This window comes from Phyllostomus discolor, chromosome 12, assembly GCF_004126475.2.
Source record: "Phyllostomus discolor isolate MPI-MPIP mPhyDis1 chromosome 12, mPhyDis1.pri.v3, whole genome shotgun sequence".
Classification (NCBI taxonomy): Eukaryota; Metazoa; Chordata; class Mammalia; order Chiroptera; family Phyllostomidae; genus Phyllostomus; species Phyllostomus discolor.
The window spans coordinates 9,386,580-9,411,598 of record NC_040914.2 but is presented as its reverse complement, the minus strand read 5'-3'; the positions used below and the strand labels follow the sequence as shown (position 1 = coordinate 9,411,598).

Sequence of the window (25,019 nt, the reverse complement as noted above, 5' to 3'; positions counted from 1 at the left end):
CGTGACTCACATCCCTGTGGTGTGAGGCTCCCATTCCTCCCAGGGACCTGGAGACCTTCCCAAGGGGGGCTGGTGACCCTGCACCATCTGACTGGTTCACTGCCTGTGTTACACACGTGTGTCCTCATGATGGCTCCTTTGCCATGGTATGGGGCCCTCTCAGACACTGTCCTTTCTCTTAGGTGCAGCCCAGTTTGAGTGAATTTGCTCAAACTCTAGTTTGGTTTCCTGAGTTAGAAAGAAAAGAAAGAGCACATGCCACAGCCTGTGTGTGGGTCCCTCCCCATTGGCCTGACTGCCCACAGAAACTGGTAACCGAGTCCATCTTCCTACATGTACCAACATAACATGTATCTTTTCCAACAATTTTGTGTCATCCCTCCCTTTCTGCAACAGACACACCTACACATGCCCTCTGGTCACTTCTATCCTCTTAGCAGGCCTCACAGTCTCTCTCTCCCGAGAGTCACTGATATTTTTAATAAATATTTTATTGTTGTTCTATTACAGATGTCCCAATTTTTCCTGCTTTGCTCTCCTCCACCTGGCCCACTACATGCTCCCACAGACAAACCCCACCCTGATGTCTGTGTCTGTGGGTCATTCATATATGTCCCTTGACTAGTCCCTTCCCCTTCTTCCTACCCTTCTGTCTCTCCTCCCTCCCCTCTGGTCACCGTGTGTTCCTTGTTTCCATGCTTCTGGTTCTGTGTTTCTCATTTGTTTGTTTTGCTCATTAGGTTCAAACCATAGGAGAGATCATATGGTATTTGTCTTTCACTTCCTGACTTATTTCACTTAGCATGATGTTTTCCAGTTCCATCCATGCTGTTGTGAATGGTAGGGGCTCCTTCTTTCTACTGTATAGTATTCCATTGTTTAAATGTATCACCGCTTTTGGATCCATTCGTTTGCTGATGGGCACTTAGGCTGTCTCCAGCACTCAGCTATTGTAAATAATGCTGCTATGAACATAGGGGTGCATAGGTTCTTTTGAATTGGTGTTTCAGGATGCTTAGGGTATAATCTCAGCAGTGGAATCACTGGGTCAAAAGGCAGTTCCATTTTTAGTTTTCTGAGGAAATTCCATACTGTTTTCCATAGTGGCTGGACCAATCTGCATTCTCACCAACAGTGCACTAGGGTTCCCTTTTCTCCACAACCACACCAGCACTTGCTGTTTGTTGATTTATTAATCATGGCCATTCTGACTGGTGTGAAGTAGTACCTCACTGTAGTTTTAATTTGCATCTCTCTGATGACTAGTGATGTTGAGCCTCCTTTCATATGTCTCTGGGCTCTCTGTATGTTCTCCCTGGAGCAGTGTCTGTTCAGGTCCTTTGCCCATTTTTTAATTGGATTGTTTGTCTTCCTAGTGTGAAGTCATATGAGTTCTTATATATTTTAGAGGTCAAACCCTTGCACAAACCCTTGTGTAAGATATCATTTGCAAATATATTTTCCCATATGGTTGGTTCCTTTTTCATTTTGATGGTGGTTTCTTTAGCCATGCAGTAGCTTTTTAATTTGATGTCGTTCCATTTGTCTATTTTTTCCTTTATTTCCCTTGCCCTAGGAGATACATTGATGAAAATATTGCTGCTTGGAATATCTGAAATTTACTGCCTGTGTTTTCCTCTAGGACATTTATGGTTTCACCACTTATATTTAAGTCTTTTATCCATTTTGAGTTTATTCTGCTGTATCGTGTAAGTTAGTGGTCTAGTTTCACTTTTTTGCATGTAGCTGTCCAGATCTTCCAACACCACTTGTTGAAAAGGATATTTTTACTCCATTTTATGTTGCTGCCCACTTTATCGAATATTAATTGACCATAGAGACTTGGGTTTATTTCTGGGCTCTCTATTCTGGTCCATTGATCTATGTGTCTGTTCTTGTGCCAGAACCACACTGTTTTGATTACAGTAATCTTGTAATACAGTTTGATATCAGGTATTGTGATCCCTCCTGCTTCATTCTTCTCAAGATTGCTGAGGCTATTTGGGGTCATTTTGGGTTCCATATAAATTTTTGAAATATTTGTTCTAAATCTGTGAAATATGCCATTGGTATTTTAATAGGGATTGCATTAACTGTATAGATTGCTTCAGGTGGTATGGACATTCTAATATGATAATTCTTCCATCCATGAACATGGATTATGCTTCTATTTATGTGTACAGATCTTCCTTAATTCCTTTCTTCAGGGTTCTGCCATTTTCTGAGTACCGGTCTTTTACTTCCTTGGTTAAGTTTATTCCTGGATACTTCATTGTTCTTGTTGCTATAGGGGAGTCACTGACCTCAGACCCACTATACCTTCTTCCTTTGGTCACAGTGTGACCCTGGTGGAATGCAGACTTGGCCTCTGACCTTCAATGATCTCTTGAAAAAGAGATTCCTCCAGAGACTGGTCTTAGATCTTTGGGACACAAATAATAATTTTCACTTATTCTTTCACAATTTAATTAAAGGTCCCATCTCATAATGCCAAACACAAATGGTCCCAAGGGCCATATTTCAGCAAGTTCAAGCTGCCCCACTTCCCACAAATCACCCCTTCTGTAGTTGCTGTCGTCTGAATGTCTGAGGAAGGGTCCCTGCCCGCTGCAGTGGGAGACAGGACAGTAAAAACTGGGGGCAGAGAGCCTGGTTCTGCTGCCAAAGCCAGCCAGCTCCTGTGTCCTTCACCCTGTCTCAATCATTCCTGGACTCTGCTCTACCCTTTCTGGGGTCACTGTCTCATGTCAGTCACCAATGAACTCCTGTGCACACTGTCCCCCTCATAGCCCTGGGGGGGGGGGGCTCTACCCACAGCCCCCACCCAGCCACCACGGATAAGAATAAGTCTACCAAGATATGATCTGCTTAGGGAGGAAAGGTGGCGGATCTCTCAAAAGTGAAGGGCCAGGAGGCTATTCCTCAATGGGCTTTTATTGGGTTTGTTTACACAGGAATTCAGGTAAAGCTCATTAATCATTGTAAGGCAGTAAGTATCAAACAATAGATAACAAAGAACTCTGAGGGCCTATTTTGAGTTTGGGTCAGATAGCTAAACAAATGTAAAACTTTGAGGAACAAACTTACTTCTTGCTTGGACCCTTATCATTTAACTGAGAGCATTCTAAACAAAGCAGGTTTCATAGGATTTTATATATTCTTTCTTAGGCATGATCTCCTGGGGAACCTACCCTTTCTAGCACAAGGCTGTACCACCCTCTGTCATTGTTTCAGGCTTAGGTGGAGCAAGGGAAGTAAGGCAGCCAAGAGACTAGGAGATTTCTTGCAGACAATGAGAACTCAGGCTTTGTCAAAGCTAAGGGGTGAGGGTCCATCACCCCCTTTTGCTGTAGCCCCCAAAGTCCTTCCTTGGGGGCTCCCCATGTGATCGTGCCTGTCTTAGGTCGTTCCCCCCTTGGGGAATCTTACCTGTCATTGGCTAACCAACCAAACATTGGGGGCCAGTTATGGATGACGTAAAAGGAGCAGAAGTGGCCCTCCTGCCAGGGAGATAAGCTTTTGTCTCCTTGGTGGCTTATAGGTCCAAGGTCCCTCAGCCTTAGCTTTGGCATGAGTTACAGCTTCTGAAACCAGGCAGGGCAGTTCCCAACAGTCCTGCAGCCTCAGTTCTGAACTGACCACCAGACTTACTTCTGGTCTCCCCATGTATGGATTCTGCTCAAATACTCAGTCCCAGGCCACACTGTCCAGCCTTCTCAGGGTTTAAGGACAATAGGATGGCCCATCATGAAACATCTCTAGGATAACCCTAGAATATGAGGCTTTCATGAAAACACATTTCAACCCAGCAATAGATCTGTGCAGCTTGGAAAGACTCATCACCCACACATTCCAGGTGAGGCCTAAAGGTTGGTCAGGCAGTGAGTTGATTGGTGAAGAACCAGAACAGGTGTCCTATGGTCTTTGACTCCCAGGCCTACATTTTTCCATGATCAAACCCTGATATTCTAATTGACTTCTGAGAATGTTGATACTTTCTCCAGACACAGAGCTGGAGGCCTGTTGTTCTCAGAGCACTCAGATCAGATCCTTATACATTTGTTTGTTTTGAGATACACAGATGTGCCTTATTCTTTTAAGGACTCAAGTTAGCTGAGAGGTGAGAGGTGCCAACTCATACTGAAGATGCCTTTGAAAAAGTCAAAGGTACTACCCAGGACAATGTTCTCTCTGTTACCTGCAGAGCAGAGTTACCCAGACCCAACATCAAAAGCAACAACTCTAACCCCAAGGAGCACAAGGATACTGTCCTGTTAACGTGTGAGCCTGAGACTGAGGACACCACCTACCTGTGGCTGATCAACAGTCAGAGCCTCCAGGACAGCACCAGGCTGGAGCTATCCAAGGACAACAGGAGTCTCACTTTGCTCCATGTCACAAGGACTGGCACAGGACCCTATGAGTGTGAAACCTGGAACCCAGTGAGTGCTGGCCACAGTGACCCCTTCACCCTGAATGTTCTCTGCGAGTAACTTCTGTCCCAGTATGGTCCAGGCTGCCACCCGAATTCACATGCCAGAGGCCAGGCCACATCCCTCTCAGTCCAAGGACACAGACCCTCACCCTAGACACTCATGTTAACTGTGAATCCCCATTCACAGGAAAATCCAGGCAGGCCTCAGGGTTGGGACAAATTGGTTGTCTCAGACTCAGCTCAGTGAACAGGAGGTTGTGGGTGGAAACTTTTTTTAAAGGCTGGGGCCCAGCTCAGAGGGACACTGGGGCCCTTACACACACCAGGAGTTTCCCATTCCCTCTGATGACATCATGTGTGGCTTTGCTCTGTTTGCTCCAGATGGCCCAGACACCCCCTCCATTTCCCCCTCAGACTCCCATTACCCACCAGGGGCAAACCTCAGACTCTCCTGCCACACAGCCTCTAACCCACCTGCACAGTATTCTTGGCTTATCAATGGGAGACCCCAGCCACTCACACAGGAGCCCTTTATCCCCAGCATCACTGTGAGTGACAGTGGATCCTGTACCTGACTCGCCTATAACTCTGTCACTGGCCTCAGTAGGACCACAGTCAGGACCATCACAGTGACTGGTGAGTGCGTCCTGGACCATCGGCACCAAGATCTGGGGTGGAGGTTGGTCTGGTTTTGAGAAAAGAGCTTGGATGTTGTCTCCATCATGCAGTAAATCAAATTCTTCCCCTGAATCCTCCCCCACATCTCTGTAGCTTCTCTCCTCCCCTTGCTCTTCTGATTTCTCACGGCAGAGCTGGGGTCCAGCCTTGGAAATGAGGAAGGGGATTCTCTCAGCCCCAGTAAAGTACCATGTAGTGGAGGGGGCTCCACAGAGGGGGAAACACAAGGGGCCTCATTGTCAACTCTCTTCTACTGTCACTAACTCCTTCCTTCTCTCACCTCCTTCTTTTCTGTGACCTACTCCATGGGCTCCAGGAAACACACAAGGCTTTGGGTGAAGATGACCTTTTTCTCCTCAAACAGAAGGATGAAATTCCCTCCAAGGAGGATGAGCAGGACAGTCCCCTGTCCCTGCTCTGCTCCAGACTCACCTAGTGGCTGACTCTGCTGCCCTCTGTGCAGTGCAGGGGCCCTGGAGGAGTTGCACGGGCGGCCTGTCCTCAGTCTGTCCAAACTGAGCCACCCACCAACACCAGAACCTTCCTCTGGCCAGGCTGCATGAAAACAGCCACAGTGTAACCACCTCTGAGCTATATGCTGGCTCTGAGGTCACCAGCTGTGTAATGCTGTCTGACACCAGCTTGTGAGCTGTTCTAGAGGAGGGCAGTGAGCGATGGGGCTTACCTGACAGATAGGTAGATTCCTCCATAAAGTCCCTTCATGGGGCAGAAGGAGCAGTGCCACAAAGTGTGAAGTTTACAGAGAAGGTTGAGAGTCTCAGCCTTTGTTAAACTGTGACTGCTTCTCTCCAAAGGTTTCTCTTCTCTGTCATATTCACTCCACAGGCCAGGAAGTGAAAGTCCTCTTCACACTGAGAAATCCATTGGGTTAGAATTATTGAGGTCCTAAGGTCATGTAGACTGGCTGGTCTGCTCTCATTGTCCTATAAATTATTTAACAAACAGGAAAAACCTTCCCTTCTGAGCCTCAGTTTCCTCCTCTGGAAACTGGAACAAAATAGCTGGACCTTAGAAATGTTGTGAGGATGTTTATTATGACATTTATGACTTTAGAGTCCTTAACAGTAACTCATATTTAGGGCTCAGTCAAGCTGTCAGATAGTGTTATTTGTATGAACATTGTTGTCATCAGCTGTCAGTCCAGCAGAACTGGGTGAAAATGTTGTTTATCAGTCACCACTTCTGTGACCTCCAGTGGTTTTTAAGCACCTTGTATCCCAGATTCTGTCTGTGCTCCATGGGGGTGACACCCACCCCTCATGGGGGTGGAAGGACCAGATGATGGACAGTGTTTCCCACCCTTCCTGGGCCACTGAACACAGTCGGTGCATCCTTACCACAAATCAGCACTGAGTGGACAGGTCAGGGCCTGCCCTCTGAGACTGTCATCAGGGCTGGAGAAGAGGAAACAGAGGGAAGGGACACAAGGGGAGAGGGGAGAGGAGTCAGGAGGACAGTGAACAAGACACAGAGGTGGCAGGTGTGAGAGCATGTGCACAGTTAGAGCTGGTGGAAGGTTCCAGTGTGTGAAATGACAGGATACAACCATAGGCAGGGGATCAAGTGAGACCTTTATCTTCACATGAAGTCAGACCGTCAAGGTGGTTCCTGTCCAGGGTCCTCAGTCCCTTCCCTGGTCACTGCCTCTCCACCCCCATCTGCCTGTGGGTCCTTCCCCTGTGGACCCAGGTCCACCATGGTTTCTTAAGGCCTTGCCTCACAAAGACAGTGGGATGACAACACTCAGAAACCAAACACAGAGATGGGGACAGTTCCTCCCTAAGCAGGACTCCCCACTACGAGGCCCCTTGTGGTTTCCCCTGAGTGGACTTGGACCTCAACCCTCCCTTCTTCCCTTCTCCTTTCAGCAGAAAATGACTATTCAGGCTACTCAGTGGGGATTGTCGCTGGCATCGTGATTGGGGTTCTCGTCCTGGTGGCTCTGGGGACCTCCCTGGGGTGTTTCGTGTACCACAGGAGGACTGGGAGGTATGATGGCATTTCCTTCACCAGAATCCTGCCGCCACCAGAGGCTGACCGCATCACACCCCAGGCCAGGAGGATGGAGGCCCCTCCCTGAATCCACCCACCCTCTGAGGGGGATCTGCTGCCCCAGGATCTGAAGGGCATCCTGGCCAAGGTCACACAGCTGAGGGTAGCAGAGCCTGCACAGGCTGGGTGGGCGCAGGCGCCCCCACATGGCCAGTTTGGGAACCACAACCCCTGATGTGTGAGACAGGAGACCTGGGCCTGGACAGGACAGCAGACCCTGTGCTGTTGTTTTAGCCTCCAGTGCAGGCAGATGGAGACAGAGGACAGGCCCCTGTCACAGTTCAGCTCCTGGGCCTGAGGGGTGGGTCTGTCCCCAGCAGGCACCACATCCATCCAGAGGAAGCAGGCACAGTTCCCCCAGTGTCCTGCACAAGCTGCTGGCCCTGCTTCCCTCTGAGGCCTTGACTTTCCTACAAAGTCAGACCCCCAGGATGGTTCCTGTCCTGGGTCCTCAGTCCCTTCCTCATTAACTGCCTGTTGAACCCGACCTGCCTGTGGGTCCTTCCCTGTGGGCCCAGCTCAGCCATGGGTTCTAAGGCCTTGCCTCAGTTTCCCTTTCCTGGGCTCCTCCCCCTCCTAAAGAGTAGAGAGAAGTCTGCACCCTGAAAGGAAAGGAAACCTTCCTAGTCCCAAGTTTGACACCAAAGTGACATCAGACAGCTTTATGACACCACAGCTCCCCCTGCTCCCCTCACAAGTAAGTCTGACCTCTCCTAGGGCCAGTGACCTACAAGGCCTCACAGAGCACCGACCCCCAGCGCCCACCCCTAGTGAGTGTCTGCTCAGCCTGGGAGATGCTGGGCCCCTGACCTGCCCACAGTGTCCACTCCTACTGTGCCCCTGGGTCTCTGACCCTTCCCTGGGCTTCAAGGCAGAGCTCTCAATAATCTATCAGCACAGGGGACCCCAATCACCCATCACCCCTGACCTGTAGGGCTATGTCATGTGTCACCACCTCCCTCACTGACCTGAAAATGGCCAGAGGGTCTGTCTCTGGGAGATGCTCTGTCACCCCTGGCTGTTTGGAGCTAAAGGACCCAGCCTCTCCCAAAGACAGGTGAAGCTTCCTCACCCCTAGGTGCTAACTCTTGTGTCTGCCACCAGGCCAGGGTCCCTCTGGAGCCTCCATCTCCCCGGTGAGTCTGTCCCCTCCCCGTCTGTCTACCCAGGGTCCCAGCTGTGCAGGCTCAGGGCAGGGACACCGTCCAAAATCGCCACACAGCACAGACCCCATCCCCAGAGCAGCCAGCAAAAGGACCACCCTACCCTGGCCAGGAGAGGGCACCCACATTAGGGACAGACCTCCACCCTGTCCTGAGTCTGCCCTGGTCCCCTGGGGCAGCCTGAGGGGAACCCTGAAGTCCAGCATGGGGTAGAGCAGGCACTGAGAGCACCAGCCAGGGTTCCCAGGTTAACAAGGGCAAGGGGGTGCAGTGTGGACTGAAACTGGGGTGCAGGGTGACAGGTAGGTGTGGGGACAGCTGCTCAGGAGGCAGAGCTGTCACTCCTGTGCACAAATGGCCTCCCACCCTGTCCCCTGATGCCCTCTCTCTGCCCCCTGCACAGGGCCCCCTCCCCGGGACCAGGACAGCCAGCCCCATCTACGAAGTGAGTGTGGGTGACCAACGTTCTGTCCTGCAGGTCACAGGGGCCCAGGACCTGCCCCCAGCCCAAGCCTGGCTGTGCTCCATGTTCGGGAAATGGCAGCATAACGTGCAAACAGAGGGTGGGGAGAGGGAGGTGCCCGTGGACAGGCATCCCCAGCACAGGCAGGCCCCAGCGCGCCTGGGAAATGATGCACTTGTTCTGAGGAGGCTGCAGGGCTCAGGGGCCTTTCCTTCCCTCACAGGACTTGCTGCACCTGAGCACAGACGTGTACTGCCGCATCAGCCCCAGAGCCAACGGGGCCTCCTAGTTCCTCCTGGTCCTGCACCTCCAGGGCTGTGGGGAGGGACAGCCTGAGACCCAGACCCTGGGGGGTCGGGAACTGCATCCTCAGCCAGAGAATCAGCCCTGAGCCCAGAGGATATTCAGGGACCTGGGCCTGAGGTCAGGGTCCCTCCTGATTACTGATGACCCAGACTGGACACGCTGACCCTGATGGACCAGGGTAAAGGCTCCCGTCTTCCAGAAAGTGACTGGGTTTGTGAGGCACCAAGGACCACCTGTGTGATCTGAATAAAGGGGGCCTGCCCCTCTTTTGCTCTTTTTCTATAATGGGTACTTTTTTAAAAATATGTATTTTTTCATGGGGTGGGGGGAAGAAGGGAGTAAGAGAGAGAGAGAAACAGATACGAGAGGGAAGTGTGGATCTGTTGCCTCTCGCACACTCCCAAACTGGGACCTGGCCTGCAACCCAGGCCTGTGCCTTGACCAGGAATCGAACCAGTGATGTTTTGGTTTGCAAGATGACACCCATCCTGTTGAGCTTCATCAGTCAGGGCTGAAAAGGAACTTTTTCTAGCAAAAAATCACCTGAAACACTGGGTCCTTTCTCTCCAGTGTCACACAGGAAAAGCAACTCTAAGTTACCCCAGCCCCTTGTCTCTGTTTCCTGGAGAGAGGACAGGGCCTGTGTGTGGAGACGGGTCCATGCTAGAGGAAAGGCAGAGCCCTGCCCAGGGTGCCCTTTTTGTTGTAGCATCGTCTTCATGTGCCAGGGTTTTGAGTTCAGTCTGCGGTCAGGGCACTTGTGAGAATGAAACCAATGAATTCAAGAATGAGTGAAGCAATAAACCAATCTCTCTCTCTCTCTCTCTCTCTCTCTCTCTCTCTCTCTCTCTCTCTCCTCCCCGCCTTTCCACTCTCTCTCTCAAATCAGTAAATAAAGAATAAAAATAAATAGAAAATTAAAATAAAGGAAATGCAGAGATGAAAGGAGCTTCACCAACCAGGAGAGCCCTGCTCTGTCTCACAGGGCCCCAGAGACCAGGCCACGGACCACACCCCAGGGTTTGCCCCTTGGCACATGTGCATGCTGTCTTGGGAGCAGAGAATAGGGATCACCTCGTGTTCTCACAAAGATGAGCAAGGATGCTTCTGTGGGATCATTGCCTGCACCCATGGGTAGGGCACATATTCTGGATGGGACCTCGTCTGAGTCTCCCAGCATCCTATACCCTTCCTTCTGCCTCACCAAGGCTTCCATGGAAACAGGACAAAGTGTCTCCTCCTCCACCTGACCCAGCTCCTCCCACACTCACCTCATCTGCAGCCCCCTCTGCACACCTGGGCCTGCTGTTCTCAGTCCTTCCCTGAGGGCCCAGAATGGGTGCTGTTCCCAGGTAGGTCCACTCGGGTCAGGGTGCCCATGTTCAAACAACAAAGCTGGTCCAACACCAAGATGTAGAATCACATTCAGGGGGATGTTCCTCATTGCCTGGGCATTGTCTGTCATGAGATAACACATATAGTAACAAACCATTGAAGGTTCGTATCATGAAGCAAGTCTCAGAAATGACATACAAAATTTTTACATAGGTCAAAAGCAAACAAATGGAAACAATATATATTGCTCAAACATATTACACAAATGTGATTGAAGCATGTAAAAATCCAGGCAAGTAAAATGGTGGTTACCACCTGGAAGGAGGCAAAGAGATGGGATGGGAACACACATATAGGTAAAATGCAGGTAAAAAGAAATATCCTATTTCTTTTTGGTGTTAAGTTGTATGAATTCTGTGGGGGATACCGTCCGGCAGTATCCATCTGGGCTGCAAATGCTCATCGAAAGATGCTAAAAACATACACAGAGACAACCAGGTCCTGTTGGGGAATAGGAACAGAAGGGCCACTCCTCACGTGGGGAACGCCTTGGCCACCCTCTGTCCTGGAGGGCGTCATGGCCACCCCCTCTAGTAGGGAGCGCCTCCTGTCCATACCCAAGCAGATGTTTATTGAGAAAACAGACTTAGTTTGTGGATTCACAGTCTGGCAGAAGAGATCAAAAGATGTAAACAACTTACAAAGGTAGGGACAGAACTGCTGAGATTCCAGGCAAGGTTTGGGGTTTTAACACACATGGCTCAAAGGGCAGTTTTGGTTTCCTGTCTGTGCTTTTAAATTCCAAGATAATAACATCCTCCAGCAAACAGATCTCACAGGATCTTGCATATTCTATGTCCCAGGCCTGATTACCCTGGTGGGGGGGGGGGGGGGCGGCCACCGTTTCTGGTCTGGGCTGTTTCGCCCCTGCAAGCCTGAGAAGACAAAGGCAGCCAGGAGACTTGGATTTCTCGCATCCAAGAACAAAGACTCGGGCTTTGACAAAGCCAAGGGAGCAGGGGTTGATGTCAATCACCCCTTCATTTCCACAGCCCCTTCTCTCAGGGCATTCCCACGTGATCGCATCTGTCTCAGATTCATTCTCTTTCTTAGAGAATTGTTACCCGTCATTGACTGCCAATCATGCCAGGGAAATAAGATCTGTCTCCTTCAGTGGCTCCTGGTCTGGAGGTCTTTCACTCAGCCTAAGTCACAAGGGGTTACAGCTTCCTGAGACCAGGCAGGGCGGTCCTCAACAGAATTCCTTATATATTTTGGATATTAACCCCTTATCAGATGTATCATTTTTTTCTTTTCCTCCCAGCTTCATTAATTGACAATTAAAATTATGTGTCTTTAAGGTATACAACTTGATTATTTGGTATACATTGATAAATAATCATCACACTCAACATAATTAACATATCCATCACCTCACACAGTTACCTTTTTGTTGTGTTTTTTTATGTTTATTTTTTTACTTTTCCCACTCAGTGGGTTGTCACATTTGCTATGCTGTGCTTTACATCCCCATGACTATTCTGTAACTACCAATTTGCAGCTGTTAATCCCTTCACATTTTTTACCCAGCCCCCTAACCCCTTTCTCATATAGCAACCATCAGTTTGTTCTCTTATCTGTGGCTCTATATTTATTTTGTTTGTTTTAGATTCCACATATAAGTGAAATCATATGGTAATTGTCTCTGTTTGACTTATTTCACTTAGCATAACAATGTCTAGGTCCATCCATGGTTTTTGCAAATGGTAAGGTTTCATTTTTTATGGTCAAGTAACATTCCATTGTATAGATATACCACCTCTTCTTTATCCAATCATCCACATTGGACACTTAGGCTAGTTCAATGTATTGGCTATTATGAATAATGTTGCAATGAACATAGGAATGCATATACCTTTTCGAATTAGTGTTTCAGATTTCTTAGGACAAATACCCAGACGTGGGATTGCTGGGCCATATGGTAGCTCTACTTAAAATTTTTTGAGGAACGAACCTCCATACAGTTTTCCATAGGGCCTGCACCAATTTGCAATTCCCCCAACAGTGCATAAGGGTTCCCTTCCTTCCCACATCTTTACCAACACCTGTTATTTGTTGATTTATTAATGAAAACCATTCTGATGGGTGTGAGGTGACCATCTCACTGTGGTTTTAATTTGCATTTCTCTGATTATTAGTGACATTGAACATTTTTTTCATATGTCTATTAGCCATTTGTATGTACTCTTTGTAAAATAAGCTTGAAGGCCTTCCTTTCTCTTGAACTCTTTGGAATAGTTTGAGAATAGGTGTTAATTCCTTGATGAATGTTTGGTAAAATTCACCCATGAACCAAACTGGTCCAGGGCTTTTGTTTGTTGGGAGGGTTCTTTTTTATTATTATTATTACTGATGCAATTTCATTGGTAGCAATCAATCTGTTCAGATGTTTTATTTCTTTTTAATTCGTTCTTGGAAGATTGTATGTTTCTAGACATTTATCCATTTCTTCCACATTGTCCAATTTATCATATAACTTCACAGTATTTTCTTATCTTTTGTATTTCTGTGGTGTCAGGTGTCACTTCTCCTCTCTCATTTTTTTCAGCTTTAACATTTATTTCTTTTTAATATATTTTATTGATTATGCTACTATAGGTGTTCCATTTTCCCCCTTTTATTACCCTCCGCCCTGCACACCCTCCCACCAGCACCTCCCCCCCTTAGTTCATGTTCATGGGTTGCATATATAAGTTATATGACTTCTCCATTTCCTATACTATTCTTAACCTTCCCCATGTATTTTCTACCTACCAATTATGCTACTTATTTTCTGTACCTTTCCCCCATTCTCCTCCATCCCCCTCTCCGCTGATAACTCTCCATGTGATCTCCATTTCTGTGATTCTGTTCCTGTTCTAGTTGTTTGCTTAGTTTGTTTTTGGGTGAGTTTTTTTTAATTTTTTTAGGTTTGGTTATTGATAGTTGTGGTTTGTTGTCATTTTACTGTTCGTATCTTTTATCTTCTTCTTTTTCTTAGATACGTCCCTTTAACAGTTCATGTAATAAGGGCTTGGTGGTGATGAACTGCTTTAACTTGATCTTATCTGGGAAGCACTTTATCTGCCCTTCCATTCTAAATGAAAGCTTTGCTGGATAGAGCAATATTGGATGTAGGTCCTTGCCTTTTATGACTTTCAATACTTCTTTCCAGCCCCTTCTTGCCTGTAAGAGTTCTTTTGAGAAATCAGCTGGTAGTCTTATGGGAACTCCTTTGTAGGTAACTGTCTCTTTTTCTCTTGCTGCTTTGAAGATTGTCTCCTTATCTTTAATCTTGGCTAATGTAATTATGGTGTGTGCTTCCTTGGGTCCAACTTCTTTGGGACTCTCTGAGCTTCCTGGACTTTCTGGAAGTCTATTTCCTTTGCCAGATTAGGGAAGTTCTCCTTCATTATGTTTTCAAATAAGTTTTCAATTTCTTGCTCTTTCTCTTCTGGCACCCCTATATTCAGATGTTGGAATGTTTAAAGATGTCCCAGAGGTTCCTATGCCTCTCCTCTTTTTTTTTTTTTTTTTTTTTTAATTCTTCTGTCTTCATTCTGTTCTTGTTGCATGCTTATTTCTTCCTTCTGGTGCAAACTGTTGATTTGAGTCCTGGTTTTCTTCCCTTCACTGTTGGCTCCCTGTACATTTTCCTTTATTTCGATATTCATAGCCTTCAGTTCTTCCTCTATTTTTCGACTATACTCCACCATTCCCATTAACAGTGTTTTGAACTCTGCATCTGATAGGTTGGCTACCTCTTCATCACTTAGTTTTATCTCTGGAGCTTTGATCTGTTCTTTCATTTGGGTCATATTTTTTTGTCTCAGCATGCCTGTTATGTAGTAAGGGGCAGAGCCTTAGGTATTCTCCAGAGTGGGGCAACCCATGTCTCTGTTGTGGTGCTGTGTGTGTGGGAGGGGTCTGAGAGGGGTCAACGTTGCTTGCTGGGCCCTCGGTGGGCTTTCAGTCATGTCCTCCACTACCCACAAGCAAATTAGGCCCTTCTGGTGCCAATTCCCAGGTGGGTGGGTTTGTGTACATTCTAGGACCCCGTGGCTCTCTCCAACAAAGTCTCCTGTGAGGTTGGGTGTTTCCTCCACTGCCTCAACCCCCACAGGTTTTATCAGTCAAAGGTCTTGAGGCTTTATTTTCCTGCACTGGAAGCCTGGGTTGTGCAGTCTGTCTCTCTCCCCTATTGTTCCTCCTGGTTTATCCACACACAAATGTGGGACCTCCAACTCTACCAGCTGCTGCCTCGCCCAATCCACCAGCCACTACTTCACCTGCCCCAGGCCACCAGCCACAGCCTTGCTGTGAGTCCTCTCCACCCCAGCTGCCATCTTTGCCCCTCCTATCCATCTAGAAAAACGTTTCTTCTTTAACTCCTTGGTTGTCGGACTTCCATACAGTTCTATTTCTGTCAGTTTAAAGGCACAGGGCACCCCAAGGCCTGCCACCACCTGCCCCATAAGGCTCAGCTGCTGAAAAAGGCTCAGAAAGGTTGTCTTTTGTTTTTAATTTGTTGTTGTCCTTCTTTTGGTTGTGGGAGGAAACAAAGTGTACCTACCTGCACCTCCATCTTGGCAGGACTAGCTCTTTCATTTTTTTTATTTATTTGAATTCTCTCTCTTTTTTCTTGAGGAGTCTGATTGAAGGCTTAACAATCTTGTTTAATTTTTCAAAGAGCCAGCTCTTGGTTTCATTGACCTTTGGGGTTTTCTTAGTTTCTATGTTTCTTATTTCCACTCTGATCGTTATCATTTCCTTCCTTCTACTTACTTTGACCTTTGTTGTCCTTTTCCCAGTTTCTTTAGGCACGGAGTTAGATTGTTCATCTGAGATTTTTCTTGTTTATTGATTTAGGCCTGTATGGCAGTGAATTTCCCTCTTAGGACTACTTTTGCTGTGTCCCATGGATTTGGGGTTGTTGTGTTTTCATTTTCATTTGTCTCAAGGTATCTTTTTTTTTAATGATTTTTTTAAAAGATTTTATTTATTTATTTTTAGGGAGGGAGGGGGAGAGAGAGAGAGAGAGAGAGAGGGAGAGAAACATCAATGTGCAGTTGCTGGGGGTTATGGCCTGCAACCCAGGAATGTACCCTGGCTGGGAATCGAACCTGGGACACTTTGGTTCCCAGCCCACGCTCAATCCACTGAGCTACGCCAGCCAGGGCTTCAAGGTATCTTTTAATTTCTTCTTTGATCTCATTGTTAACCTCTTTGCTGTTCAGAAGCATGTTATTTGCCTCAATGTGTTTGCATGTTTTTCAGTTTTCATCTTGTAATTTGTTTCTAGTTCATACTCTTGTGGTTGTAGAAGATGCTTGATATGATTTCAATCTTCTTAAATCTACTGAGACTTTTTCTGTGGCCTACCCTGGAAAATATTCCATGTGCACTTGAAAAGAATGTTATGTTCTGCTTCTGTGGGGTGAAATGCTCTAAAAATATCAATTCAGTTCATCTGGTCTTGTGTATCATATAAGGCTGCTGTTTCCTTGTTGATTTTCCATCTGGAAGATCTATCCATTGATGTCAATGGGGTGTCAAGTCCTCTACTATGACTATATTACTGCTGATCTCTCCCTTTATGTGCATCAAAATTTACTTTATACATTTAGGTGCTCCTATGTTAGGGGCATAAATGTTAACAAGGGTTACATTCTCTTTTTGGATTGATCCCTTTATCATTATGAAATGTCCTTCATCTCTTATTATAGCCTTTGTTTTAAAGTCTATTTGTCTGATATGATTATTGCTACCCCAGCTTTTTTTCTATTTGTATGAAATAACATTTTCCATTTTTTTAATTTTTATGTTTTTTATTATTGATGTTCGAACACAGTTGTCTCCATTTTCCCACCACCACTTTCTCCTGCCCTACCCACCCCCACCTCCCACCCTCAATCCTACCCCCCTTTGGCTTTGTCTGTGGGTCCTTTATACGTGTTCATTTAAGACCCTTTCCCTTCTTTCGCACGTTATTTCCTTCTCCCCTCCCATCTGCTTACTGTCAGTTTATTCTTAATTTCAATGTCTCCAGTTATATTTTGCTTGCTTGTTTGTTTTGTTAATTAGGTTCCACTTACAAGTGAGATCATATAGTATCTGTCTTTCACCACCTGGCTTATTTCACTTAGCATAATGCTCTCCAGTTCCATCCATGCTGTCACAAAGTGTAGCAGCTCCTTCTTTCTGCTGTGTATAATTTCATTGTGTAAATGTACCACAGATTTTTGATTCACTCATTCACTGATGGACACCTAGGCTGCTTCCAGCACTTGGCTATTGTAAATTGTGCTGCTATGAACATTGGGGTGCATAGGTTCTTTTGACTTGGTGTTGCTTTTGATCACTTTGAATATTTCCTACCAATTCCTCCTGGCCTACAAAGTTTCTGTTTAGAAGTCAGCTGACAGTCTGCCTTTTCTTCCTGCTTTTAAGATCCTCTTTTTGTCTTTAAGTTTTGGCCTTTTAACTATGATGTGTCTTTTAACTACGTGTGGGCCTCTTTGGATTCATCTTGTTTGGGACTCCCTGTGCTTCAAGGACTTGAATGTCTATTTCCTTTGCCAGGTTGAGGGAGTTGTCAATCATTATTTCTTTTTATTTTATTTTTGTTTTTGTGTTCAAGTGGGTGTTTTCTGCTATCTTGTCTTCCAAACCACTGAGTCAGTCCTGTTTCATCTAATCTACTGTGGATTCCTTCTAGCATACCCTCCATTTCAGATATTGTATTCTTTGTTTCTGACTAAGCATCCCTATAACCATTATTTTGAACTCTGTATATGGTAGCTTGCTTGCCTCCATTTTGTTTAGCTCTTTTTCTGGAGAGTCCTCCTGTTTTCTTCATTTGAGACATGTTTTTTGTCACCTAATTTTGACTGCCTCTCTGTGTTTGTTTCTATGTATTAGGTAGATCTGCTATATCTCCCAGTCTTTTTTTTTTAAGATTTTCTCTATTTATTTTTAGAGAAAAGGGAAGGAAGAGAGAAAGAAACATTGATGTGTGAGAGAAACATCAATCACTGCCTTTCACATGCCCCCTTCCCAACTGGCAGGTGCCCTGACTGGGAATCGAACCAGCAACCTTTCAGTGCATAGGCTGGTGTTCAATTCACAGAGCCATACCAGCTAAGCTCTCTCAGTCTTGACAGGATTTCCTTATGTAGTAGGTGACCAGTGGGGCCCAGTGGCAACCTCCTTAATCACCTAAAAGGAGTGTTCCAGAGTATCACTTGTGTGTGTTGTGTGTGCCTGCCTATTGTAATTAAGCCTTGACTGCTGTTGGCCCATCAGACGGTGGGACTGACCTTCAGGTTGACTGGCTGTGGGGATTATCCATGACTACCACATATAAATTGCTGTGTGGGGGCTGACTCCCTGAAGTAGGATTTGCCCCTGCAGGCTCTGGTGCCTACAGAGAGTAGCTTTTAGGTGTGCTGCTTGTGGTCTGAAGCTGGCCACTGGGTGTGTCAATTTTGGGGCCTTTAAGGAGGTACTCTACTGCAAGCCAAGGTTAGCAGCTGTCTTTGACTGGCCCAAGATACCTGGTAGGAACTACAAAGTGGTCAGCAGTTGGCAGCTGCCTAAGCTGAGCCTGGAGGAGCATGAGAGAGGCCACATTGTGGTTTGAGGGCAACTGCCAGCAGTACTGGGTCTGCAGCAGCTCAGGAAAAGGCATAGGGCACCCAAGGCCTGCCTCCACCTGCCCCATAAGACTCAGCTGCTGAAAAAGGATCAGGCAGTTATGCAAATTGGGTGAGGCAGAGTCTCAGGGAGTCACCAGGGTGGAGCAAGTGGTCTTCACCAAGTTAATGTAGATTTAGATACGGCACCAGTGCTGAGCCTGGGGTCACTCAGCAAAAGTCACAGTGTACACCAAGGTCAGCTGCCACCCACCTGGGGCCTGTGGGCCTCTGTGACTTTTTTTTTAATCCTCACCTGAGGACGTTTTTCTTAACTGATTTTAGATAGAGAGACAGGGAGAGAAAAAAAAGAGAAAGGAACACCAACATGAAAGAGAAATATTGATCGGTTGCCTCCCATAAGCATTGTGTCCTGACTGGGGATCAAACCCACAACCTAGATATGTGCCCTGACTGGGAATAGAACCTGAGCCTTTTGGTGCAGGGGATGAAACTCCAACTAACTGAGCCACCAGCCAGGGTTTTCTGAGACTTTTTAAAGAAAGACTGCAGCATGGCCAAGGCCAGATGCCTATTGCCAAAAGAGCCTCTGGCAGTGTGCAACTTGGGTAGGGCAACATCTCAGGGAATCACCAGAGTGAAACAAGCAGAGTTCATCAGGTTAATGCAGATTCAGATTTGGCCACGGGAAAGATGGCACCCACTTGCTTGCTGTGTGGTGGAAGGGCTCAACACAAGGGCAGTGGCAGTTGTCCCTCCAGCCCTTGCCCTGAAGCCACAGAACTCAGTTTCTCCCTATATTTCTCTGGCGCCTCCCACACCCAGCCACTGACCCTTCATGCATGACCCTGTGCACAAGCTCTTTAAGAGGATGCCTGAGTTTCCAGCAGCCCTCCATCTCACCCAGACAGACAGAATCCCTGCTGATTTTCACAGCCAGATGCTATGGGGCTCCTCTCTGCAGCACTGGGTTGGGGAGCCCAGGGTGGAGCTCAGACCCCTCAACTCTTCAGGGAGGGACCTCTGCAGCTGAAATGCCCCTCCCAATTCTTGACCACCACACATGAGTATGGAGCCAGCATATTTTGTGTCTCCCTCCACCTTCTACCAATCTCAACATGGCTTCTTTATATCCTTACTTATAGGACTTCTTTTCAGCTAGGCTTCAGGTGGTCCTCCAGGCTGATTGTTCTATAATGTAGTTGTAATTTTGATATGGATTTGGAAGGAGGCAAGCACAGTGTTGACCTACTCTGCCATCTTGATCAGAACCCCTCCATGTCTGATATCCTATTTCTTAGGTGAAATGATAAGTTTGTGGGGTTCATTAAGTCACACTCCATATCCAATATTTTTGTTCCATATATCTTTTGTACATAGTAAATTTGTCCATTCTCTGGTATTATGATTGGGGTTACCCATTTGGGACACCTAAGGATACCACCGCCTTTGACTTTCCAATTCCTTTTGACGGTTATTGATGTCCTCAGCACCTTGCCTAGTAGGATTAAATGAAATATACCATGGCCCAACAAAGCCTCAGCTCAGTCCTTTAAAATTATCTACTAGCACTCCTACTTGTAACGAGTACAGGATGAGCGAAGCTCACTGATAAAACTTGCCCCAAAAACTGTCCCTCTGTGACCTAACAGCCTCTTGCCACAGGCTTCCGGTCTCCACTCAGACCTAGTCCACTTACCATGACCTTCGTTGGCTTCCCAACCACCCTTCCAAAACCTGTCCAGGGTAATCGAAGTTTTCAAGCCAGTCCCTCTTCTGAGGTCAACTGCACGCACCTGTGCTTCAGATCTCAGTTGCCCAATCTGTTAACAAAGGTGGGCTCTGAGGCCTCAGGTAGTTAAGCCTGTTTCTTCATTTGTAAAGTGGAAATACAGAAGTGACCACATCTATTTAATTGTGGTAAAAAAGAATGAGGTAATGCACAGAAAATATTTAACCTGTAGTAAAAGAACCCTTAGTGTCTCCTTTCCTACTTCATAAGACAGTGGAAAGAATTAAACTGAGTTTATACATATAAAGTGCAGAGACTCTTCCTTTCATATTCCCCATGACAACCGGCCCACACATCCCTACCTTGAAGGCGTCAAATTGCAAGATGAATGTATCTGCTGCCCCCTTATGGCCAAAAAGGAGTTACACTGTCCTCCTCTCTCAGGAACTTAGAACCTGAAGTTTGGGTTTTGGTAGAAATGAACCACGAGAAGCAGTGGTACTTCCTCTTTCCTCTGAATTTGCCAACTTACACAAAGAAACAACTACTGAACAGAGGAAAGCAGCTCAGGACTCCAAATTTCTCAAAATTTCCTCAGCAGGGAGAGAGATCTGCAGGGGAGGCAAAAGGGATTCTACTCTGGGCAAATAATTTAACCCCCAAGAACAAGTTTCTTCCTGGCAAGATAGGGATAAAAGCTATATCTCACTGAGATCTTGAGAGGATATAATGTTTTATGCCCTTTTTTTTCTATTTTTTATTGTTGTTGTACGGTTGTCTCCATTTTCCCCTCACCACTCCTCCCTGCCCCACCCATTCCCCACCTCCCACCCTCGATCTTGAAAGGATCTAAATGAGATCCTAATACTAGCACAGTAACAGACACAAATAAGTAATCATATTTTTAAATCATATTTTTAAACCTGATGAGAAACAGCTATAATTCACAAGGTGCTCTATTTTACAGGGGAGGAAACTGAGGCCCCCAAAAGGGGAGAGATCTGGCCAGGATTTCTAAGTCAGTGGCTGAACCCAGGCTAGCGCTGGGGTCCCCAGAGAGAGTGGGAGGGAAAAAGGAGTACTTGGGCTCCTCCTCATTGCTGAGCATGACACTGTCACTTTGCCAGCGATACTCCTCCTCCCCCCAGTCCCTGCTTTTGCTCACTTCACACTAACACTGCCCACTGCCTGCCCCTCCCCTCCACCTCCCCGGACATGTGATTGTCCTCCTCCCACCCTCCATGCCTCCATAACCTTCATGGACCACAGGACAGAGCAGAAAGGCAACTCTGACTTTATTCGATTATGTGAAAGGGTCTGGATGTTTGCCGGTCCACTACATCGTCAGTCCCTAAAGGCAAGCAGGAGGCCTGCGAGGATGCCCCAAGCAGGACCCCGACTGGAGGGCTCTGCACCAGCAATCTTGGCCTTCTCTAAGATGTTGAGAGCCTCAGTCACCCTGATGGTCCCAATATGGTGAAAATCTGCTAAAATCTTGTGTTGTTCACGAGCACAGCCCATGAGGAGGAAGGTGGTATTAAGAAACCCTGTAAGGAAGAGAGGGAGGAGTCAGGGACACTTTCAAGACTCAATTGTCCCACCCCTCCTCCCAGACACCCCTCACAAACCAGAACACCTGCTCTCCCACCAAAAACTTAGGCACCAGGCACCCTCCACCTTGGAACTCATGTGCCTGGTGCCTACAACCCTAACCCCTCTGCAGATCCCACCAGCCTCCCTCAGAGATGGGAAGGTATCAGACAGCACCTGGCATAGAGTAGGCATTTAATAAAGTTTTTCTCCTCTCACCTGCCTGAAATTTTAAGGTGGAACTGTAACACTTAGAGGCAGTGTCGGGACAAGAATCAGAGGTGACAAAATTTGGGAGACAGTCCTTAGAGTGCTCGCCCACACAGGTTGGGCAACTAAGGGAAGAAAATGCTGTAGGCTTATGAGTGTTCTTGAGTTTCACAAAAGGATCCAAGCTGGTGAGATTATTGCAGAGATATGACCGGCAGACTCGGCTATAGGAGGCAATGGACAATCCAGGCGGTGAAACGAGGTAGGAGACTCGCTGGGGGTAAGATGGGGCTGGGCTGCAGCCTTTAAAACCCACAACTCCCCTTCTGGTCCCTGAGGAGCAGAGATTAGAGAGCTCTGATCAGTGCTGTTGGCCACACCCATAATCCACCCTCCCACCCTCCACCCTGCTCACTCTGCCCCATTACTAACTTTGCCTCTCCCCCACTGTCCACTCACAGCAGCTCCACAGGGCTCAGATATTGGGGTCTCCATCTGTTTTTCCTCACTCCTCTCCCCTCTGCTCCTCTCTCCTCGTGTCCCACCTTTTCTTCACTCCCAGATTGCCTCACTCCCCCCTGGGATCTTCCCACCTCTTATCCAGCCCACACCACAACCAGCTGGATGCTGTCCCTCTCCTGCCAGTGTCTTGACAGTATTTCCCAAAATATAATAGGATAAATATCTAGAACTTGAGTTCAGAGTCCCTGGGTGCCAGGGATGGAGCTAGGTGTCAGAAGAACAAGCAAAAAAAAAAAAAATATATCAAAGTCACTTCCCTTCACTTGTCTCGATGAGCACCAGCGTCTCCTCGCAGCCCTCCTTCAGCTTACACACCATGCTCCTCAAAAGAAGCCATCTCCAGTTGTGGAAATTAACAGCTCTGAAGAGTGAGGATGTCGCTTCATAGCACAAAAGAGCCCCAGCCCCTAAACAGAAAATTATCTTCCAGTTATTTGTCCCTCACCATACCCATACCATCCCTGAACTGCCAACCGAGTGCTCAGCCCCCAAGATCCTGTCCGTTGAGCAACACAGATATCCAGCCCCCTCCCTTGGGGGTCCCAAAGCATCCAGCACCACAGGACATACAAGGCAAAGTGGAGATGGCCCCTAGGAGGCACAGCAGCTGCACAGGTTTCAAATGCTGAGGTCCCATGGTCCTGTGTCAGGGTTCTGGGTGCTAGAGGTCAGTCCAGAACCAATTTCAGCCTAGATCTCAAGCTTGCTTCTTGTCAGCCCCTGGATTCTCTGTCCACCTGCCTCTGGGTCACTGTTTCTAAAGCAGAAAGTTGATGATCATTTTCCATGACACAGGCTCCCAGAGACCTTGAGTGACCCAGGGCTTCTAATCTCCATAGTCTCCCCTTCAACATATCCTGGACCCCCCCACATTAGATTCTCAAATCACGACTCTCATTCTCCTGCTTAGGTCCTTCCCATTAGGATGCTGACAGAGGATACTGGCCTATTCAAGGGATCACTACTCTCCAGAGACAATGAGATCAGAAAAACAAATGTGTGTGTGGAAGTTAACTGATGTTAATATGTCAGTTAATAAATAATAAATAATCCTTGGTTCTAAAAGGAAATTTATAAGTGTTTCAAACTGGCTAGGTGGTTCAGTTCGTTGGAGCATCGTCCTACATACCAAAAGGTTGTGGGTTTGATTCCCAGTCAGGATGTGTATGGGAGGCAACCAATCAATGTTTCTCTCTCACATGAATGTTTCTCTCACCCTCTCCCTTCCTCTCTAAAGTCAACAAACATACCCTAGTGAGGATTTTTTTAAGTAGTTAAAACTGGATAATATTGAACATACTACATGTCACACAAACACATACACAAGTGCATGTAAAATCTGGTGAATACTGAATTAAAGTCTGTAGTTTAGTTAAGTGCATTGTACCAATGTCAATGTCCTGCTTAAATATTACAGTCATATAAGATGTCCCTATGGGGAAGAGGGAGGAAGGGTTTAAGGGACTCTATCATTTTTGCAACTTCCTGTGAGCTGGCAATAATCCTAAAATCAAAAGTTTTTAAACTGAACAAAATTTTGGACAAATCTAAAACAGTATTTAGAAGTAATTTATACTTTAAGTACCTTTATCAAGAAGCAACAAGCGTTAAATATGTTTATGAATTAACTCAAGAAGTTACATAACAAGCAACAAAGCACCACTGTATCCCCCCTCCCAAAAAAAGATAGAAATAAAGATGATGGTAAAAAAAATTAATAAAATAAAAAACAACAAATCATTGCAGAAAATTAATATTTGTTCTTTGACAAATTAATAAGGTAATTTCAATTAAGAAAAAAAGAGTACATGCAAAAAATGCAGAATGAAAAGTAGGAAGTAACAGACATCAAGTGTTTTAAAAATAATAAAAGTATCACTAACAACTTTACATTTATAAATTTGAAAACCCAGATGAAGTAGATACATTTCCAAAATAATACAAAGTGCCAGAATTGGCATAGAAGAGTATATGCAATGTCTCAAATCAATGAGAATGAGCAAGTAACTCTGCAGTAGGCCAAGCATATCAAGAAACAATTCTCAGATGAGCAAACCAAAAGGCTAACAAATGTGGAGACACTCAGATTAAACAATAATGAGAGAAATGGAATCTATCAAACTGTACATCCATCAGACTGGCAAAGGATCAGAAAGCAAGAAATGGAGGAGTGCTGGCAGAAATGTGGGGATATAGAGTCCTTTGTGTGTGGCTGCTCTTGATTGGTTGAGGGAGGAGTGGAATAGGGCTCCCTTCTGGATCCTGAGGAGGAGAGGAGAGTTCTGATCAGTGTCTCAGGACTCTGGCAATAAGTAGTTAAATTAGGTTTACAAATACCCATTTCTGGTATATCTTGGGTACACATAACAGATATCCACCTTCACCTACAATGGAACACATATGACGATACAGCATTATTGTGGTGACAGAAAGTTGAAGGCAATGAGGGCATCCCTCCCTAAGACCTAGTGAACACTCAGTGCACGGGGCATGCACACCATGGAATATCATGCAGCAGTTAGAAGAAACAAATTAGATGTACACATAACATGTACATGAATGGATGGTAAAAGCACAGTACTAATTATTTTAAATAGTAAAGAACACAGCATCACTTGCATGAATCAAAACCTCATGCACATAAAATGCAACACATCTGGCAAGAACATGCACAAACCAAAAGATATGCATTAGCCACCTAAAGGGAGTGTATATATGGAAGGGTTAGGGAATGAGAGTGGGGAATGGGAACTACTGGAAATAACTAACACAACGTGGGTGGTACGAAGTTCACAGACTTTGGACTCAAAGGTAGACC

General features: G+C 46.3%; 3 protein-coding genes and 1 long non-coding RNA gene across 7 annotated transcripts in view; 3 read left to right on the top strand and 1 right to left on the bottom strand.

Annotated features, from left to right (window-relative positions):
* LOC118497666 (carcinoembryonic antigen-related cell adhesion molecule 21-like) overlaps positions 1–25,019 on the top strand; it is an 834,765-nt gene that overhangs the window by 104,788 nt on the left and 704,958 nt on the right. The gene's annotated exons all lie outside the window — the stretch shown is intronic.
* LOC118497667 (carcinoembryonic antigen-related cell adhesion molecule 1-like) overlaps positions 1–25,019 on the top strand; it is a 746,496-nt gene that overhangs the window by 21,714 nt on the left and 699,763 nt on the right. The window contains exons 3-4 of one of the 2 annotated variants that reach the window (XM_036012847.1): positions 4,207–4,485; positions 4,817–5,063. The exons of the other annotated variant lie outside the window; for it this stretch is intronic. Coding sequence (XP_035868740.1) covers positions 4,207–4,485; positions 4,817–5,010 — 473 coding nt within the window. The 3' untranslated portion in view covers positions 5,011–5,063. Of the gene's footprint in view, positions 1–4,206; positions 4,486–4,816; positions 5,064–25,019 lie in introns of those variants that run through there. 2 annotated transcript variants of the gene reach the window in all.
* LOC118497672 lies at positions 7,009–8,793 on the top strand. Of its 2 annotated transcripts, XR_004900193.1 has the most exons (4): positions 7,009–7,123; positions 7,904–7,956; positions 8,291–8,322; positions 8,753–8,793. It is a non-coding gene; the product is annotated as an uncharacterized LOC118497672 (long non-coding RNA). The 2 variants fall into 2 exon arrangements; XR_004900192.1 differs by lacking the exon at positions 8,753–8,793 and having other exon boundaries at positions 8,291–8,342.
* LYPD4 (LY6/PLAUR domain containing 4) lies at positions 21,176–22,949 on the bottom strand. Of its 2 annotated transcripts, XM_028530386.2 has the most exons (4): positions 22,772–22,949; positions 22,465–22,608; positions 21,689–22,012; positions 21,176–21,426 (listed from the first exon to the last, which is right to left on the bottom strand). In XM_028530386.2, exons 1-4 carry the CDS (start codon positions 22,836–22,838, stop codon positions 21,224–21,226), a joined length of 738 nt encoding a protein of 245 aa, XP_028386187.1. In that variant the 5' UTR covers positions 22,839–22,949; the 3' UTR covers positions 21,176–21,223. The 2 variants fall into 2 exon arrangements, with proteins under 2 accessions (XP_028386187.1, XP_028386188.1); XM_028530387.2 differs by lacking the exon at positions 22,465–22,608 and having other exon boundaries at positions 21,689–22,005; positions 22,714–22,949.